The 20,666-nt window shown below is 38.2% G+C and overlaps 1 protein-coding gene across 3 annotated transcripts in view; it reads left to right on the plus strand.

The window, feature by feature from the left end:
- Positions 1-20,666, plus strand: part of scfd1 (sec1 family domain containing 1) — a 157,102-nt gene that overhangs the window by 65,600 nt on the left and 70,836 nt on the right. For all 3 annotated transcript variants that reach the window (XM_043698047.1, XM_043698046.1, XM_043698048.1), the window contains 4 exons: positions 3,297-3,370; positions 9,441-9,522; positions 17,279-17,375; positions 17,989-18,059. In XM_043698047.1, the coding sequence (XP_043553982.1) occupies positions 3,297-3,370; positions 9,441-9,522; positions 17,279-17,375; positions 17,989-18,059 (324 nt within the window). The remainder of the gene's footprint in view (positions 1-3,296; positions 3,371-9,440; positions 9,523-17,278; positions 17,376-17,988; positions 18,060-20,666) is intronic.

Here is a 20,666-nt window from a genome sequence, read left to right on the forward strand (position 1 = left end):
CCGGGGCAGTCAGGTTTGTGGATTTTGGGCAGGAGGTAGAAACGGGCGGTGCAGGGTTGTGGGACTATGAGGTTGGAGGCGGTGGATGGGAGATCCTCTGAGGTGATGAGGTTATGGATGGTCTGGGAGATGATGGTTTGGTGGTGGGAGGTGGGGTCATAGTCAAGGGGGCAGTAGGAGGAGGTGTCCGCGAGCTGGCGTTTAGCCTCAGCCGTGTAAAGGTCGGTGCGCCAAACCACTACCGCGCCTCCCTTGTCTGCCAGTTTGATAGTGAGGTTAGGGTTCTGCCTTTGTGGTTATGGTTGTAGTTGATCCTAGTTACAGCCCACCAGTGGGAAAGTCATTGAGAGGTGGATCTATCATCAGCTGTAATTGAGTACGTTCCAGAATGGACTGCAGGATATCAGACAAGTAAAATCCTGTGTAAATTGGTGTACTTCATTAACTGTTGTTGGTAGTGTTCTTTGAGTCAAGTGTAACGACTCTCTGGTCTCGCACACTGGAAATCAAGCCTGCTATTCCCAGAGTTCTTGCAAAAGTTAAAGATTTTAAAAATACATAAAATGCCCCACTTTCGTATCTTTTGGACCCAGGTTGAAGAAGGCACAGACCAAGTTTCTGTACTTAATGAAAATTACTATTTATTATAAATAGTTTGACTCTAGATACTGATAATCAATTATGAACTGCATGCATATAAGTCTAATTAATCTCTAATGCCCTTATACATTCCTGCTTACTCTTTTTTTTCTCTCTATCTTGATCTTGACCTCAGGTTGTTTGGTTTCCTAGGAACCAATAATATTAATGTTGGCATGTAGAAGACCTTTATCACTAGATCACTAGACCACAAATGGAGCTTTGACAGGCAGCAAGTAGCAACAATCTGCTACTTGTTGCCTGTCAAAGCTCCATTTTTACACAATCCTACAGCTCCAGTTCATCAGCAATCACTGCTGTAACCCTCAGCAGTGCAAACTAGGTTCACAATGAATATCCCGTACGATGGGGGGAATCATCTTTGAGGAATTTCTCCAATATATATTCTTTGTTGATATTAATTACTTCAGTTTCCTCATTTTTATTTGGCTTTTGGTTATCCTGTATTTCTGACACAAAAAGTGAATCTTCTGCTTTGAAGGTAGACACAAAGTATTTGTTCATCAAACTTTGACGGACATTTACATCTAGTAAGCACAAAGTTAATGACAGCAAGATTTATGCTGCTTCAAGAAATATGTAGAAGGGCTTTTGTACTTTATCCATCCAAGATAAAGTTGGGGAAAAGCAAATCTGAATTTTACTTTGCTTCTAAAAATTGTATTTAAGCATTAAGTGCCTAATTCATAAATATGCCATTGTGTCCCTTGCATTACCTTTTTCTTAAAATATGATCAAAAATGTCTGTAACTAAAACTTATAACTGAAAAAAAAAATTGATGCTGAAAACTCAAAAGGTGATGGCTGAAAGAATAGCAAAAGATTTCACATTTAAAGACATTTTTCTGTAACAAATGAATTAAAAACCACCATTGACCAAACACTATTTTCTTGATTTGGTGACTTTTACTTTAAACTATGAAAACTGACATTCCCATTATATTCCATTCCTGATGACGGGTTTTTGCCCGAACCGTCGATTTCCCTGCACCTCGGATGCTGCTTGACCTGCTGTGTTTTTCCAGCACCACTCTAATCTAGATTCCCATTATATACCTATCTCACATGGCATTCTACAAGAATTGCTGTCATTTTAACAATTAGACCACAGTTATTCCCAGCATCCAATGGGTTACCATTAACTTATTTGTTGAGTGGTAACTTCAAGCAACCAACTCCAGGTACTTCAGTCACTTTGCTAGTGGTTTCTGAAATCCAGTATCAGCAAGAAAACCTGTTCCAATGATTCTTCTTCCTCCAGCCATACTATGACACACATCCTTTGAAAATTGCAGAATTGTCCCTTCATCTAGAGACTGTCTGCCTCCAGTAATTGACTGTGGTAACCTTGAGTTAAACAGCCTTATTTTTCTCATGACTTAGTGGAACTGCTGTTAACTTGTTTGGTAGTGAAAAATGTAACCAGATCCCAAAAATATCTTCCCCATGCCATTGCTTTTTTAAAAATGTAACCTATTTTCCTAATCAACCTGTTCAGAGTAATTATTACACACCTCTGGAACAGGTAGGACTTTAGCCCAGGCCTCCTGGTCCAGGGATAAGGACACTACTATTGCACTGTGAGAGGCCCCTAGTCCCCTTATCATTGTGAAAACTCAGTAGCCTCAATTTCTGTGTAGAAATGCTCATTGGCTCTGCTTGATCCCATTCCTTTTTAGCTTAGAAATAATTGGACAGATTATAGCATAAATACTTACAACCCAATATTTAACACCTTTCTGGCACTTTGGGAGTCTATTGATTGCAAACCCAGAGAAAACTGCATTGTCTCCAAGTGTAAATACCTTGTTCTTCCTTCCCAGTTTAAAACAAAATCCAAAGCTTTCCTTTGAACTTCAATAATCACATCATCCAGAGTTACTGTAAGGCTGACTTGAGAAAAGTCCATGTGATCCCCTTCAATTATTCTAAATTTTACAGAACCAAAATGTAGTAACCTTATGAAATTGAGCATGTGCTCCGGTACTGAAATGTGGGAAAGGCTTTTCCTGGGCCTCCCTCTTGTTACTTTTGCCACAGCCATGCAAAAAATAAAAACGTAATAGAATCAAAGAAAAATTACACAATTCCACCAAAAACTAGAATGAAGAAACTGAGAAAGCCCAATCCCTAACTTTATAAAATTCTATCTAAATCTAAGAATTTAAGATACTGGACCAGCTATTATATGACCAATGAACTTAAATATAGAATGCAGTCTGCATGAGATAGAACTTTTATTTTTATTCTGTAAATAAAGGTAACCTCTATTTGGCAATGTTTAAATTATTTTATACTGAAGTGTTCACAATTGTGCAATCTTTTTATATTTTATACCTTATTTTTATTTTAATGATTGTTTATATCAGATATGAAGTAGGTTTGCTTGTTTTCTTTGACCTATCATCACAACTCAACACATGCCAACAAGTTCAATAAAGCAATTATCTATTTACTTAGATTACTTACAGTGTGAAACAGGCCATTCGGCCCAACAACATTTAACTGCACAACTTAACAAAAGGTTCATCGTTGATGACTGTTTAAGAAATTTCCTGAGCTTCACTCTATTTTAGCAGATCGAAATTGCTACCAAAATCCTGATTCTGACTGTGTTTGTGTTTCTTGGTTCACAGGGGCTGGAGGGAGAGGATGATGGTGCTATTAGCATGCTTTCTGATAATACTGCCAAACTTACATCAGCAGTCAGGTAAGCATCAATGTGAAATGTAAGTGTGCATACATACTTTGCCTTTTGAAGCATGTTTTTTTAATTTAACATGCTATTGTAGGTTTTAGTGCCCAGATAGATGAAAAGTATTCAAAGAGTAAGAAGGATAAATATTTGCCAGAAATGTGGATTGGAAGGGAAATATTTTTTGGTCTCAGTGTTGTTGCATTAAAGTCCAACAGGGAGTCATGACTTTAAACCAGATTGTGGTACATTGACCTGATGTTTTAGATTTATTGCATGACTAGCTGAAGTTCAGCCCTATTGTTTGCCATGTATTACAATCTCTGGACTGACTGATCCTCCTTAAAATGATATTCGAACTTCTAGTTGCAAGCTGAAAGAATGACATTTCACATTTTGGAGATGTTTCCTGTGACAAATATAATACTCTTAACTAATTATTTTGGCAACTTCTAAACTGCAGAAAGGAACATTTTGCTTTGATGCTAGTAACAAATTGCCATCTTTACATATACATTCCACACATGCCCCCAGCTTTTGTTGAGTATTCTATTCTTTTTGTTTCACCAAGTCGTAACTTTAATGACTGTCTCTAGATAATTTAAGCAATTTTTGAAAGGTTTCTTAAATCTGCCACCAGCAGTGTAACCGTTTGATGGCTGTTCCTCCTCTGGACACATCAGGATGAATTTTCCAGAATCCTCAGGATATATCTCTGACTGGTGATTGGTCTTCCTCTCACATCTGACCATGCCGAGCAGTTTCTTTTTGCCCATGGCCACAGCAATGTCTTTGTTATTCATTTATTTGGCACGAACTCTGCAACCTGATCTCAAAGATGGCTGCTTCTGTCTTCTTGCCCAAAGCAATGTGAAACACATTTTGATGTATCTAGGTAGAAATGCTAATTAGCCATCCTTGATCCTAACTCCCTTTCATCTTGTAAGTAAATCGGTAGTTTATAGCATAGCTGTTTATAACCCAGTACCTTCAACACTTCTCTAGGGCTTTGCAAAACTCAGTCTACCTACTGTAAGCTCAGGACTGCTATCCTGGTCATCATGTAATAATATTTTGTAACCTCTTCCTAGTAAATAAACCTTTGTTTGATTTGTAACAATCAACCCACCCACATTTACTGTCAAAAGACTCCTTTAAAATAGGCCATATGAATTCCTTCAGTTACCTTAAGTTTGCAGATAAAATTGCAAAGCATAATCTTATTCTGAATTCTGACGAATGAATCATAATACTTAGACTCACTCCCTCAGACATGTTAGGATGACACCCAAGTCACAAATCTTGCTTAATAAAATGCACCTTCTTCAAAAGTAATAAAAATTATTGTTACTTTTCCATAAAACAGTAAAGCACCTCTAAACATAATGTTCTTCTGACACCTCCCGCCACATGCTTATTTTTCTCTTTAACATTTCACCTCTTTAGTGGTAAAGTTCTGAAGTTGAAAAATTAATTCTATTTCTGACAGAAATGAATAGACTGGAGTTTAGTGCTGTAAAGTAGCAATTGAAAAACAATGATTTGGAGATGCCGGTGTTGGACTGGGGTGTACAAAGTTAAAAATCACCCAGCACCAGGTTATAGTCCAATAGGTTTAATTGGAAGCACTAGCTTTTTGAGCACTGCTCCTTCATCAGGTGGTTGTGGAGTACACGATTGTAAGACACAGAATTTGTAGCAAAAGCTTACAGTGTGATGTATCTGAAATTATACATTGAAAAATACCTTGATTGTTTGTTAAGTCTCTCATCTGTTAGAATGACCGTGTTAGTTTCACTTCTCTCATATGTAAATCATAAAAATTTAAAAAGAGTTTTATGATTTACATATGAAAGAAGTGAAACTAACATCGTCATTCTAACAGATGAAAGACTTAACAAACAATCAAGATATTTTCAGTGTATAATTTCAGTTACATCACACTGTAAACTTTTGCTATAAATTCTGTGTCTTCCACTTGTGTACTCCACAACCACCTGATGAAGGAGCAGCACTCCGAAAGCTAGTGCTTCCAATTAAACCTGTTGGACTGTAATCTAGTATTGTGTGATTTTTAACTTTGAAAAACAATGACCTGCTCACTGATGCTAAGTTGAGTTCCATCAGGGCCACTTAGCTCCTGATATCATTACAATCCAAATGTGAACAATAGAGCTAAACTGTTGTGCGATGAGTATGATTAACCTTGACATTAAGGTGATTTTGACCACACACGACTCTCATCTGGTTGGAGTCATACCCAGCAGAAAGGAAGATGATTGTGCCATTTGGATTATAGGGCATCATTGTCTGAGTTCCTCTGGGTTGAGCCCTAGGCATAACTGTCTTTGGCTGCTTCGTCAATGATCTTCGTTCCGTCATAAGGTCAGAAATGGGAATGTTCGTCAACATTCACAACTCCTCAGATTGTTTCCAATTTCAGCAAGACCTTGATAAAGGCACGGTTTGTGCTGATAATGCCAAAAAACATCTGTACTACATAAGTGCCAGGCAATGACTACCTTTAAAGAGCGAAAATATAAACATTGCCCATTAACATTCAATAACATTGTTACCCTTCCTGAATCCTCCACCAACAGTATGGGGGTCAGGGGGAGGGGCGGGGGATGGTGCTTGTTGACCAGACACTGAACTGAACCAGCCGTTTAATCATTGTGGCAATGAGCGCAGATCAGAGGCTGGGAATTCTGTAGAGAATTCCCTCCTGTCTCTCTAGTTGAGGAGTGCAATGCAGTACTCTCCACTTGCCTAGATGGGTGCAGCTCCAACAGCACTCAAAATGCTTGACACTATCGCAAGCAAAGCAGTCTGCTTGATTGGCATGATGTTCACAACCTTCAACTTTGACTCCTTTCATAGCTGATTCACAGTGATAGATGCAAAAGAATTTTGACAGAGAATTAAAGGCTGAAAAGAATTGCAACATTTCAATAGAGTGGCAGAAGTCCAAATATTGAAGAATCACACTAACCTCATCAATGCTTCACCTGACTACAGTAGCTTATCAAGGTTCCTTTGAAAGCATCTTCAAAACTTGTGGCCTCTACCAACTGCACAAACAAAGGTGATAGCACCACTGTAGGCCACACATCATCCTGATTTGGAACTGTGTTACCATTGCTGCACTATCGCTGAGTCAAAATCCTGGAACTTCCTTCCTAACAGTATTTGGGATTTCACTACACATCAAGTGTGCCACTGTTCCAGAGGCAGCTCACTACCTGCTTCTCTAGGGCAATTAGGAATGGGCAATCATGCTGACCCAACTAGTGACGCCAAATACCATCAAAATTCTCTCTTTGAAGCATTACTTAAGGGCAAAGGTAGACCATACAGCACCTCATGTATTTTCTGTCTTTCAGTACGATCATGGCTGATAATTGGCTTCAATTCTATTTTCCTAGCTGCTCACCATATCCTTTGATCCCCTCAGAAACAAAACAAAAATCTGTTTGTGCCTTAGATGGTGCATTATGCATTATATTCTATGTAGAAAATTCCAAATATTCAGTTCTTTGAATGAAGGAGTTTTAAATGATCAAGATTTGGAGATGCTGGTGTTGGACTGGGGTGTACAAAGTTAAAATCACACAACACCAGGTTACAGTCCAACAGGTTTAATTGGAAGCACACTACCTTTTGGAGCGTTGCTCCTTCACCAGGTGATAGCGTCACTATCACCTGATGAAGGAGCAACGCTCCGAAAGCTAGTGTGCTTCCAATTAAACCTGTTGGACTGTAACCTGGTGTTGTGTGATTTTTAACTTAAATGATCAACTCTTTGTTCTAAGGCTAGACAACTAGGTGAAACAACATTGCAGAGTCTGCCTTATCAAAATACTCCATAATCATTGATTGCTATAGCACAGGAGGAGGCCTCCAGGCCCATCAAGTCTGTGCTAAATCAGCAATGAGAATGAACAAGATCAGTAGGAATCAACCCTTCACTGGGGCTGCACAATGGATTTCTATACCTTCACTATTCAGGCACAAATGAAGGCCCTAAATATTAGGCAAGTATCAACCTAAAAATTAGACAGTGGAAAAAACTTGATTGTTTTTCTTGCAAATTAGTGCCACAGGTCTAGTTATCTCTCTATCAAGGTCAATAGGAACTTTAATGGTCAGCACTCCATAATATAAATCTCATGTTTCTCGTGAAGGATTTGAATCTAAACTCAGCAGCTAGTGGTGAAACCCACTGAGCCACACATGGAACTGGCTGTAAACTTCCATAATTCAACCAGATCACTTTTCATTCTTCTAAATATCAGGCAATATTTTCCTATTTGAATCAGCCTCTTGTTTTAGGACAGTCCTTTCATCCCACATACAGTTTAATGAAACTTTACTGAACTGTTCTTCTTCCTTAAATATGGAGATCAAAACTGCATTGTATTCCAGGTGTGATGCCTCTCTGCTTTATACAATTATAGCAAGGCTTCCTTATTCTGTGCTCAAAATATCTTACAATAAAGGCTAACATGGCATCTTGTTTCTTAATTGTTTCCTGTACCAGCATGCTAACTTTTTTCTTGTCTGCGTGCATCCAAATCATTGACATCAACTTTCACCGGTTTCACCCTTTTTGTTACTGTGTCTTTACAACCAAAGTGGATTACTTCACACATCCCCACATTGTACTCCATCTAAAACCTGTTATCCAGTCACTTAAAATGGCTATAAAGAGATTTATTCAAGTAACGTTGTCTTCACAGTATACATTCACACCGAACTTTATATTGTCAGGCAACTTAGATTTGATGCTGTTTCTTTCTCAAAATCATAGGTAAGTTTGTGGCTAGTTGGTCCTAGCAATGATTTTTGTAACACTACACCTGTCATCTTAACAATACCCATTTTACTCTTTGCTTCCTTTTGTTAACCAGTGCTGTAGTTGTGCTAATATTTTACCTGAACTCCATGGGTTTGGTGTGACATTTTGATTTATAACTCTCCTGTGAAGCACCATAGATGTTGTATTATGTTAGTTGCTATATATTTACCTGTTACAGAGGTGATCTTTTCATTATTAATATTACTTCGAAGACACAAAACAGTGGAAGAATTACTTAAGTTGGTATTTCTGAATTACCTCAGTTGATTGGAGAACTTTAGTTGGTTCCTCAGATTCATCTATTCAAGCACACAATTTAATGGATAAATCCCTCCACTCTTTGAAAATGAGATTTTTTAATAGCTACTATTTATGTTGTAAATATTTCATCTTCGTTAATTATAATGATAGTTATATATTTTTTCAACATTTCATTTGTTGTCCTCTTGCCAGTCAGAAAACATTATATACATTATTGTTGTTTCCGTAAGAGATTTGTTCTGCATTCCTCAGTCCCATTACCTTTGTCAAACGTTTACTAGAATTTATAAGTCACTGCACTGCAGAAGCTAAATCGCTGGACTTGGAGACAGTTCTGAGACAAGAAAAGGCATTATATGACTAAAAGGCTTTTGAAAATTCATTTCTTTTTCTCTCTGTCTCACTCTATTTTCTTCAACATCCTATGTCAACGCCTTACATGCTTTTGTAAAATAAATAAATATTTTGATGGACAACTGATAGAGGCATGATAACCATTATTTCTACATAACCAAATAGGTTGTGTACAGCAATCCAGTCTCTTGTTGTTTTGTTTGTATTATTTTAATTAAAAACAAATGCATCTTGTTTAAATGATGTAAATTGTATAATGCCTCCTTTCAGAAATTAGGTAAATTAAAATTCCATCAAGAAGATCTTCAAATTAGTGCACCCACAAATGCAATATTAGAGGAACCTCTAATACCTAGCATTAGATTATCCGAATTTCCGATTATCTGGCAAGATAGCAAGGTCCCGATGCTTGGCTACACTATGTTATCCAGCATTTGATTATCTGGCATTCGATTAACCAAACGGAATACTTCCCGCCCGTGTCCTTCAGATAATCAAAGTTCCTCTGTATATATGAATTTCTGTAAAGCTTGTTAAATCTTTTTTAGAAGATTTGCTTTTTTTCAGAAAGTACAATATGCTCTGTCAGTGTAATATCTGTCTCTCTTGAAGCTCTCTCCCTGAACTGCTACAGAAGAAAAGACTCATTGATCTTCATACAAATGTGGCAACAGCTGTTTTAGAGCACATTAAGGTAAAATATTTATTGCATTTACATTTTCTCTAATTTTGACATCTAATCTGTTTGTATGAAGTAACTGCATTTTTTTTTCTGCCCCTGCTTGAAATGTTAGGTCAGTCAACAGTTTGTAAAATCAGAATGGTCACCATCTCGGGACCTCCCACTGAGGTGAACAGGAAATTTCCTGTAACTGTTTTGCTATAAAACTTGATTGAATAATTAAATCCTTTTAATAGATATGCAGTGATCTGTACTGTATGAAATTCTGAATCTCAAAAAGACGTAGACTATGTTCCATGTTAAAGAGAACTGGGTGTACATTTTTCTGGAGAATGAACCAGAATGAATTAAAACACTGTCATATTACCAATGTCCTGGTTCTGTCAGCAGTTCAGATTTTTAAAATGGGAATCTTCATCCATTAAAGTTCAATCTGCTAAAGCTTACTTTAATAGATGACAGTTTTGTTTGCACTTCATGGAGATATAGAATTCCTGAATGATTAATATAACATAATACTGTATGCCGTTTCCTTATTATCCTCCCTTGTCTCCTGAGCAACCTACACAATCTTCAATCTAAGCCAGTGAAGTTTTTGTTGCTGCTGCCATGATTATCTGTAATCTACATTTTCTTCCCTGTCCTCTGATTTAATGAGATTTGTCAATCCATATGTCATTCTAAAAGCTATGCCTAACATCAACAAATCTCACCAACTGATATGACCAAGCATTGTCATTTTCAGATGAAAATAGAGGATAATTCCTGTGAAGTGATTAATGCAACTGTAGTCTTTGGAGTGCAGACAGTCCCCAGGCATTGTCTTGGATCATTTATTGATCATTGTATCAAAAGGAAACCAGAAATAAATCATGTTCTTGGGATCTTGACAGTTAATTTGACATAAAGGATTTGGAAATATTTTTGGAAATCTGGGAATGTCTTCCAGTTGTATGGCAAATGAAACTGGCCCATTTTTCTGAAGATATTGAGAACAACAACTAGTACCTATATAGTGCCACTCAAGCAGTAACATTTTCCAAGGCATTTCCCAGGAGCGTTATCAAACAAATTTTGATTCTGAACACGATGAGACAATATTGAAGCAGATTGCTAAAAGTTAGGTTAAAAACAGGGCTTGAAGAATATTTTAAACAAGGAAAGAAAGTGTACGGAGACGGAAGTTTAATAATGATTAAGTTTAAATAAACCCAGAGTTTATTGCTTTGTCAGCTAAAGGAATGGCTGTCAGTGGGGGAGTGCTTAAAATCAGAGATGTTTAAGAAGCCAAACTGGAGGTATACCAATAACTCTGACTATTGTAGGGCTGGAGGAAATTGCAGAGGTAGGAACCAAGCAACACCTTGAAGGGGATTGCAATCAAGACTAAAAAGTTTGTATTTGTTGCTTAATTGGGAGCCATTGTATGTCAGTTGCTTAGAGGTGATTGGTGAAATAAAGCCAAATGAAAATTAAGTACAGGTAGTACAAATGTGGATGACCTCAAATTTATGAAAAATGGAACATGGGAGCTAGCCAAAAGTGAATAATCTACTGGTAACAATGACATGAATGAGAACTTCAGCAGAAGTGCTGAGGCAGGGAACAGTTGGGTGATGTTACAGAAATAAAATTAGGCATTCTTAATGATGGTGCCATTATTTTTTCCTTAGAAGACCCTGTTTTGCAGCTGTTAATGATTTGTGCAAAGAAATAGAAATTGGTCAGTGAGTGATTTCTTACTCTGTTGAAGTGTTTTCTCCTTGTATATGCAAGGAAAGAAATCGGCACGCCAGGATTTTTTTTAATATATATGCTAGTCAATAGTCCCTTCCTAATAGAGTAAAAATAAGGTAAGGATAAAGAAAGATGTTAATTTTGTTTGTCTGGGGTAAATGAACTTTAGGCAGGAGGAGAAAATTACAACAAATAACTGAATTCTATAATCAAATTAGGGATAAAACCAAACTTCTAAATTTTTCTAGTGATTTCCCCATAACTCATTGGTGTGATATTAAATCATGTAGATGAGATTGCACAATCACATCCTTAATTTGTGCATGTTTAACTGATCTCAGCCAAGGCAATGAGATAAACTTGCCAAACACATATCTGTATATGACCAAGAATGCCCCTTTCCACCTTTGTATCATTGCCCATCTCTACCCCTGCCTCAACCTCTGATGCTGCAAATCTCATCCACATTACCTCTAGATTTAACTATTTTTGGGATAATCACAAAAGTCATAGATTTTTAAAAAATGTATCACATAATTCCTCAGTTACCTGACTTTTGGATCCAATTTGATAGAATGCATGACCCAGGTCTCTGTATTGAACGTGAACTTATTATCTATTAGAAATAAACATACTATAGTTGCAGGTAAACAATTGTGAACCTTTAACTCTGCTAGTTAAAACTCTATCCCCTTTATATGCTCTCCCTCTATACAGACGCACACACAACACTTCCCCCCCCCCAACCCCCCGAAAATGTGGAGGAGGGGAAGACTTGGAAAGCAGGTCAGTTGTCCCTGCTCACAGAGTTTCTGACATGACTTTTCTGTTGATCAGAACACTGCTTCTCTGGATGCTTTCAGTTGTTTGCAGGAGGCGCAGGGTAACTGGTTCACACTTGCATTAGGTCTCTGATTTACTAATTTGCAGTCACTACTTACAACAACTGGGAACGGCGATGGCCTAGTAATATTATTGTTAGACTTTTAATCCAGACACCCAGATAATATTCTGCAGACCCAGGTTTGAATACTGCCATGGCAGATGATGGACATTAAATTCATTTTTTAAAAATGAATTCCTTACTTGATCTGGCCTACATGTGATTCCAGACCCACAGCAATGTGATTGACTCTCAGTTGTCCTCTGAAATGGCCTAGCAAGCCATTCAATTGTACCAATCGCTACAAAGTGTCAAAGAAATGAAATTGGACAGATCATCTGGCATCAACCTAGGCACCAGAAAAGACAACAGCAGGAACAGCCCTGTTTACCCTGCAGAGTCCTCCTCACTAACATCTGGGGGGCTAGCACCAACATCGGGAGAGCTGTTAAACAAACTTGTCAAGTAATAGCCTGACATAGTCATACTTATAGAATCATACCTTACAGACAACATCCCAGACACCACCATCACTATTCCTGGATATGACCTGTTCACCGGCAGGACAGACCCAGCAGAGGTGGCAGCACAGTAATATACAGATGGGAGGGAGTTGCCCTGGAAGTCCTCAACATTGACTCTGGATCCCATGAAGTCTCATGGCTTCAGGTTAAACATGAACAAGGAAACCTCCTGCTGGTTACCACACACCATTCTCCCTCGGCTGATGGAGTGGGACTCCTTCACATTGAACAATATTTGGAGGAAGCAGTGAGGATGGCAAGGGCACAAAATGTACTCTGGGTTGGGGATTTCAATGCCCACCACCAAGAGTGACTCAGCAGCAGTACTACTGATCGAGCTGGTCGGTTCCTAAAGGACAAAGCTGTTAGATTGGGTCTACAGCAAGTGGTGAGGAAACCAGCAAGAGGGAAAAACACACTTGACCTCATCCTCAGCCATCTGCCAGCTGCAGCTGCATCTGTCTATAACAGTATCAGTAAGAGTCGCCACGACACAATCCTCATAGAGATGAAGTCCCACCTTTACATTGAGAATAACCTCCAAAGTGTTGTGTGGTACTATCACCATGCTAAATGGGACAGACTTGGAATGGATCTAGCAACTCCAGAATGGGTATCCATGAGGCGCTGTGGGCCATCAACTGCAGCAGAATAATACTCCATCACAATCTGGAACCTTATGGCCCGGCATAGCCCCCACTCAACCATTACCATCAAGACAGGAGATTAACCCTGATTCAATCGACAATGCAGGAGGGAATGCCAGGGGCAGCACTAGGCAAACCTGAAGATGCGATGTCAACCTGGTGAAGCCACCAAACAGGACTATCTGCACGCCAAACAGCAAAGCAGTAAGTGATCCCACAGCCAATAGATCAGATCCAACCTCAGCCATTCTACCACATCCTGGTGTGAATGGTGGTGGATTATTAAACACCTCACTTGAGGAAGAGGATCCACAAATATCCTCATCCTCTAAGATGGAAGAGCCCAGCACATCAATGCCAAAGATAAGGCTGAAGCTTTTGCAGCAATCTTCAGCCAGCAGTGCTGAGTAGATGATCCGTCTCGACCTCCTCCAGTGGTCCCCAGCCTTCAGCAAATTCAATTCACTGCACGTAATGTCAAGGAACAGTTGGAGGCGCTGAATACTGCAAAGGCTAAGGGCCCTGATAGCATTCTGGCAATAGTACTGAAGACTTGTACTCCAGAACCTGCAGCTCCCTTCGCCAAGCTAATATCTACCTGACAATGTTGGAAAATACCCAGGTATGTCCTGTACACAAAAAGCATGACAAATCCAACCCAGCCAATTACTGCCTCCATCAGTGTAACATATCAATCATCAGCAATAACCTGCCCAGTGTCGCTCTGTGGGTTCTGCCAGAGCCATTCAGTTTGTGACCTCATTACAGCCTTGGTTCAAACATGGCCGAAAGAGCTGAATTCCAGAGATGAGATGAGAGTAACAGCTCACGACATCAAAGCTGCATTCAACCATGTGTGGCATCAAGGAGCGCTAGCAAAATTCAATAGATATCAGGGTGCAAGCTTTCCAATGGTTAGTCATACCTGGCACATAGAAAAATGGTTGTGCTTGTTGAAAGTCAGTCATCTCAGGCTCCATAACATCTCTGCGAAGTTTCTCAGGGTAGTGTACTGGACCCAACCATCTTCAGCTGCTTCATCACTGACCTTCCATGATAAGCTTAGAAGTAGGGATGTTTGCTGATGATTGCACAATGTTCAGCACCATTTGTGACTCCTCAGACACAAAAGCAGTCCACGTCCAAATTCAGCAAGTCCCTTTGGACAATATCCAGGCTTGGGCTGACAAGTGGCAAGTAACATGCATGCCACAGAAATGCCAGGCTATGACCATCACCAATAAGAGATAATCTAACCTCTGCTCCTTGACATTCAATGGTGTTACCATCACTGAATCCCCCACTAACAACATCCTGGGAGTTATCATTGATCAAAAACTCAACTGGACTCACCACGTAAATGCAGACACCCCACAAAGGCTAGGAATACTGCGGTGACTAACTCATCTCCTGACTCCGCAAAGCCTGTCCACCATCTCCAAGGCACGAGTCAGGAGTGTGATTGAATATTCCCCACTTTCCTGGATGAGTGTAGCACTAACAACACTCAAGAAGCTTGACACCAGGACAAAGCAGCCCGCTTTATTGGCACCACATCGACAAGCATCCATTCTCTCTATCACCAACACTCAGTAGCAGCAGTGTGTACTATCTACAAGATGCAATGCAGAAATTCATCAAGACTGCACCTTCCAAACCCACAAGGACAAGGACAGCAAATATATGGGAACACCATTATCTTCAAGGTTCCCTCCAAGCCAGACACCATCCTAACTTGGAAATATATTGCCGTGCCTTCACTGTCACTGGGTCAAAATTCTGGAATTTCTCACTAGTGGCATTGTGGGTCATCCCACAGGAGGTGAGTTGCAGTGGTTGAAGACAGCCGCTCACCACCACCTTCTCTCAAGGGCAATGAGGCAATAAATGCCGGCGAGCTAGCAACGCCCACATCCCATAAAAATTAATAAATATGTAAAACTGCTGAAAGATAAATAAAATTGGTTTTCTTCTGGCTTTAACGTTTTTTTTACTGCAGAGAACAAAGCTAACTCCCGAGCTTGTGGCAATCTGATGGCCTCTTACTATCCTTCCATGACTACTTCTCTCCCTATCCAGCCCCGTAACACACATCCTCTCTGGTCAAAATAAGATACGAGGTACTCTTCTAAATCTGGCTCCTTGTGATTTTAATTGCTGTATGACTGGTGCCTATGCCTACAATTTCTTAGGCTGAAAGCTGTGGAATTCCTTTCCTAAACCATCTCCTTATCTACTCCTCTTTTCTCTTTTAGGATGGCCTTTTGATTAAGGTTTTAGTAATTTTCCTAATATTCCTTTGTAACTTTGGGTCAAATTTTGATTCACAGTGCGAGAGTGTGTGTTGCCCATGCCTGATGGCCACCAGATGCCAGTGCCTACAGAGACAGCAGCAAGGATGGTACACTGCTGCAAAAGAGCCTTCAAGCTTCTCTCTCGTGGCATAGTCTTATTGACCTTTGGCTGTGGCCCACTCCCCTTCGCTTCTGACCATACCCCTTGGTGCACAGTTTGCCGTTTTGGGTCTTTGAGTGTGCCAGTTGTCTAATTTATTTCAGGAGCATCTTTTGAATGGACATTTTAGCAGTACAATGCTGAAAGCTTAATAAAATCACACACTGACAGTCAATTCTGTCATTCTGTAATATCTGTTGATTTGACTGAACTGATTCCCTGGAGTTTGACTGCAAAGCTGTATTTACAGGAATGCATGGTTACTACACCGCCTAGCAGTGGCATTGACAATAAAGGTAGACTTCTAATGCTCCTGCAAAATGCGTTGAGACATTTTATCTTGTTAAGTGCATTATCTGCATCCATATTATTGGAATTACTTTTGACTGTTTCTTCAACTCTTCTTAATCATGGACTGACTTTGGTTACAAGTCAATCCAACAAAATATTGTTTGTGAGAAAATCTATCACATCATAAGCCAACAGCATCTGCTACTGTTTAAAGTATTGTGTACAGTCCAGGCTAAACACAATGATTTCCTTAGGTTCCCTGATGAGTTACTTGTTTACTTATGTAAGCTGATCTATTCTTGGCCTTTTGGCAAGACACTATCATTCCTAAACCTCAATTATTTTCCATTCTTTCTGTCACTTTCTGATGCTACTCTGTTTCAGAATAGTGGAAGTCCCTTTTTTTTATTTTTGAGTTTTACAGCTTGAAGTTGAGTTCCTCTATATAGATTTATGTTTTAGGTAATCTGTCTACTTGAAATATTTACATGCTCAATTACAGAACTTGCTGGTGTGATTCATTTGAAAAACTGTTTCCTTTCATTTCTAATGCCAGTGTTTTTAAAATCTAGATTAGTCTGATAGAATCAAAGCTTGCTTATTTTCATAGCTGTAAGTCTCTTCCATGAAAAGTTTGAATAGCAACAATAAGTTCAATTTGAGCTAGACTCGGCAGTTCAAGACTGCACAAAGGCTGATGGATTTGACCAGAGACATTGCGGATCTCGGAAATGAAATTTAATGGTGGAAGAATTCAGATTGAATTACACAGGTTGGATTCTAGCTGCAGTTTACATTGTATATCCTTGACTTATAGCTGACAGATTCTCAGTGAAAGGTTTTACTACAGACAGAAATTTAATTAATTTTCTATAAATTGTTTTTTGAGTAGGAATAAAACATATCATATATCAGTGCTAACTTTGTATATGCTTTGAAACCCTTAATGAAAATTTCACTCTAGCTTTCAGTATTCTTATCTGATTTTGTTTTCTAATATTTCCTTTTCCTGGATTCAACACATTTAATCAACGCATATTCTGCATTGTACTTTTGGATAAAACATTTACGTGATTCTGCTTAATCATAAAGCTTCCTTTCCTAATGTTATCATTATCCATTTTGCAGTTAATTTTTTGTAAACTTTATTTGGTAAATAGTTAGATCATTTTGCAAGTAAATACATCTTCTGTAAATTCTAAAGATAATAATGTTAATAATTTTCCTGATAGGCTCGGAAGTTGGATGTTTATTTTGAATATGAAGAAAAATTGATGAGCAAGTCCACACTAGACAAGTCTTTATTGGATATAATCTCTGATCCTGATGGTAATTGTTAAAATTAAAAATTAACCTTTAAATCAGTTGTAAACAATTATTCTCAACACTTTAGTTTATATAATTAAAGGATTCAAATATGTGTAAATTATTAACAGTAAATGTCTTCCCAATCCTTCCTGGATATGCATGTGTTAGAGGATGGAGAAGGACCCTTTTTATAGGGTGCATTTTATAAAGTGCATTAGAGCTTTTACCTTTGTCTCCCTGCAGCAGCATTATTGATATAAGGAAGCCAATAAGTGAGAAAACTGTTTATTCAGAAAAGTCGGTGTTGGTTTTACAGAGCACACCACCACTGTATTGCCCAGCCGACATTGGCATGTCTTTCAAGCTGTACCATTAAATACAGCAATTGCTAATATATTTCTGGGAGTTTAATGAAGAATTCTGAAATGCATCCTTTTTTTGTTTACATATTGTAACCTTCAAGTTTGATTAGTCTGGGAGGAGTTAACATTCCATATTAAATGTAAAATGCTGAAGAATAAAGTTACTTTTTAAGCAATTATTTCTAATGCAAAGTCAAATCCTTTTATGTGCAATATGAAATAATTTTGGATATTCTTCTATGCTGAAAAATGTTTTGCCCTTATTTTTGTAGGAGGTACACCTGAAGATAAAATGAGGTTGTTTATCATTTACTACATAAGTTCACCACAGCCACCTTCAGAGGTCAGTTCTATTTGATTGTTCAGAAACTGCAAAAGTTTCAACCCATTGCAATATAAGAAGACAAAGTGCTGTTAAAACAATAGAAACCCTTCATTGAATACCTCTGTCAGATTTCCCATAACTTCTACCCAATTGCAGTTGGATAGTTTTCAAAGGCTGTTAAAAATGTGAAACAGTATTGCCCACATGTGGGACAAGTTCCAAATGTTCAAAATTAGAGGAAATTATAATGTTTACTGTGTTCACTTGAAATTGTTTGTAAGAAATTTTCAAAATATATTTGGTTCCCACTGGTTGACTTAAGCTTCAACACTTGCAAGGCATTACTTTTCAGAGATAAATAGCAATTTCAAGGAAGAAGGAAAATCATGCATTTAATTAGCACATTTTCACAAATCAGTCTCCCTAACATGCTTCACAACCAATTAATGACTTTTGAAATCCAGTATTGTTGTTAAATGGTATTATATGGTAGCCAATTTGTGCAAGCAGAGTTCCACATGGACTACTAAACAATACAAAATCTGGTAAGTAATTCCAACATTTTCTGTTTTTAACAGATACAGTAAATTAGTTGAGCAACTAGTTAATTTGTGTTTGATGGTGCTGGTTGGGGGTTAAGTTTTGGCCTTGTAATTCTTTGCATATTCCTGTGAGGTACTCCTATCCATCCAAACAGGGAGATGAGAACTTAATTTAACTTCTCATTAGAAAGACAGCATCTCAGGCAATGCCATGCCCCTCAATACTATGCTGAAATATCAGATGGTCACGTACTGGAGGAGGACATGAATTCACAATTTATTGAATCCAAAGTGCGAATGTTATCTGCATTAAGGGCAGGCAGAAAATGCTTCACCAGATTTAAATAAAATCCCTACATTCAACCTGTCTGTGGACATGCAATGTCTTTTGGTATTTGGCATAACGAGAACCAACATAGTTCTGCACATTTGTGAGGAGCCATGTTTCACTGTGATAGCTGTCTTGGGAATTTTCATCATCCTTAACAAGTGATTTCTCCCCTGATTTCCTATCTTTTTTTTTACTAAACAGCGCTGTGGAATTGGACAATATATGCTTCTTTATAATGCCACCAAAGATTAGTTAGTTCATCGGCATTATAAGTCTTTGTTTTTAGGCATGAACAATGCCTGTAGGAAGTACCAGTGGACCATCATTGCTTAGCATGCAGTATTCTTTTAAAGTGAAATGGAGAAATTTGGTGAGATAAAATTATTGGATGACTTAGTTTATGTCAACCACGATAAAATAAAGCAACCTTCCATGCGCCCATAAGTAATTGCAGTTGACTTTGGTAAGTTGTATTTCATTAAAGAATCAGTAAAGATAGCAGTTTTCCATCCATCAGCAATAAAATTTTCAAAGCAGATTACATATGTTTTACATAGTACCAATAATGTTCACCTATAGAAAATGTGAGATGTATATTTAACATTACTAATTCCTGAAGAAGGGCCTGTGCCCGAAACGTCGAATCTCCTGTTCCCTGGATGCTGCCTGACCTGCTGTGCTGTTCCAGCAATAAAGTTTCAATTTAACATTACTAACCTTGTTTGTTTTAAATCTAATTGTATACTTTATTTTTTGGATGAATGAAGCCACATCATGTAAGTTTCTGAATCTGATACAGCAATGCCAAATAAAGGCATATCACTATAAACTGAACAAAATTAATCACATTGCAGAGGAACCAAATTATTTTGAATAATTGCTTTATATATCCCTTTAGCTATATTAAGTGATATGTTCACATTTACTTTAATGCATAATTAAAATTTATGAGCACTAAGATAGCTTGCCTAAAGAAAGTATATAAATTTCTGTCCTCATTCAGCATGGCATATTACATTCTCCATATTATATTTGTTTCCAAAAAAGTTAAAGCCCCTCTGCTGTTGTACCCCTTCTTGATGAATGAGCAGAAAGAAAGCAAGATACAAGATAAAGTTTTAAGATTAAGTTGGAGGTTGCAAAATGGGTTCAGAGGAAAAGGCTGTAACTGAAAAGTGGATGAAATTGGTTAATTTTGAGGAAATTTGCAAAATGAAGCTAAATATACAAGACAAATGTTTAATTACCTAAGTAATAAGAGCTTAGAAAAGTAACATTGAAAGGTAAATTGAAAGCTGAAGTTCAAATTTGATGAGCTGATGGTGAAAAATTGCATGAATTTGTAGAGGGAAAGAAAAATATTTGTATTGTGGGCTACACCTCCAAAATGCTGTTTTTGGATTGTAATTGCTGGGATATTTTGGAACATGTTTTATGGTTGCATGTTGAGAATTATTACATAACCTCTTAATGATCTCTTCCCTTTGCCCAGAGATAACAATGGCCCATATCTTCTGGCCTCCAGATCATAAAGCACAGATATGTGACTCAATTTGCTCTTTGGGGGCTGCAGAAGTCCTAGTGCACTGGCCTCTCTGGCAAATATGCAGGAAATTGAGATTCCAATGGACAATTCCCCTGCTCCCCAAGATACTCTTAACCTGGCTGTAGTACTGATTTAGTCAGCGACTTTGGGTAGTTCCCATTTATTTACCTTAGGTCTTAGCTTAACAGTGGGAGAGTGTCTTGGTG

This window comes from Chiloscyllium plagiosum, chromosome 10 (assembly GCF_004010195.1).
Source record: "Chiloscyllium plagiosum isolate BGI_BamShark_2017 chromosome 10, ASM401019v2, whole genome shotgun sequence".
Lineage (NCBI taxonomy): Eukaryota > Metazoa > Chordata > Chondrichthyes > Orectolobiformes > Hemiscylliidae > Chiloscyllium > Chiloscyllium plagiosum.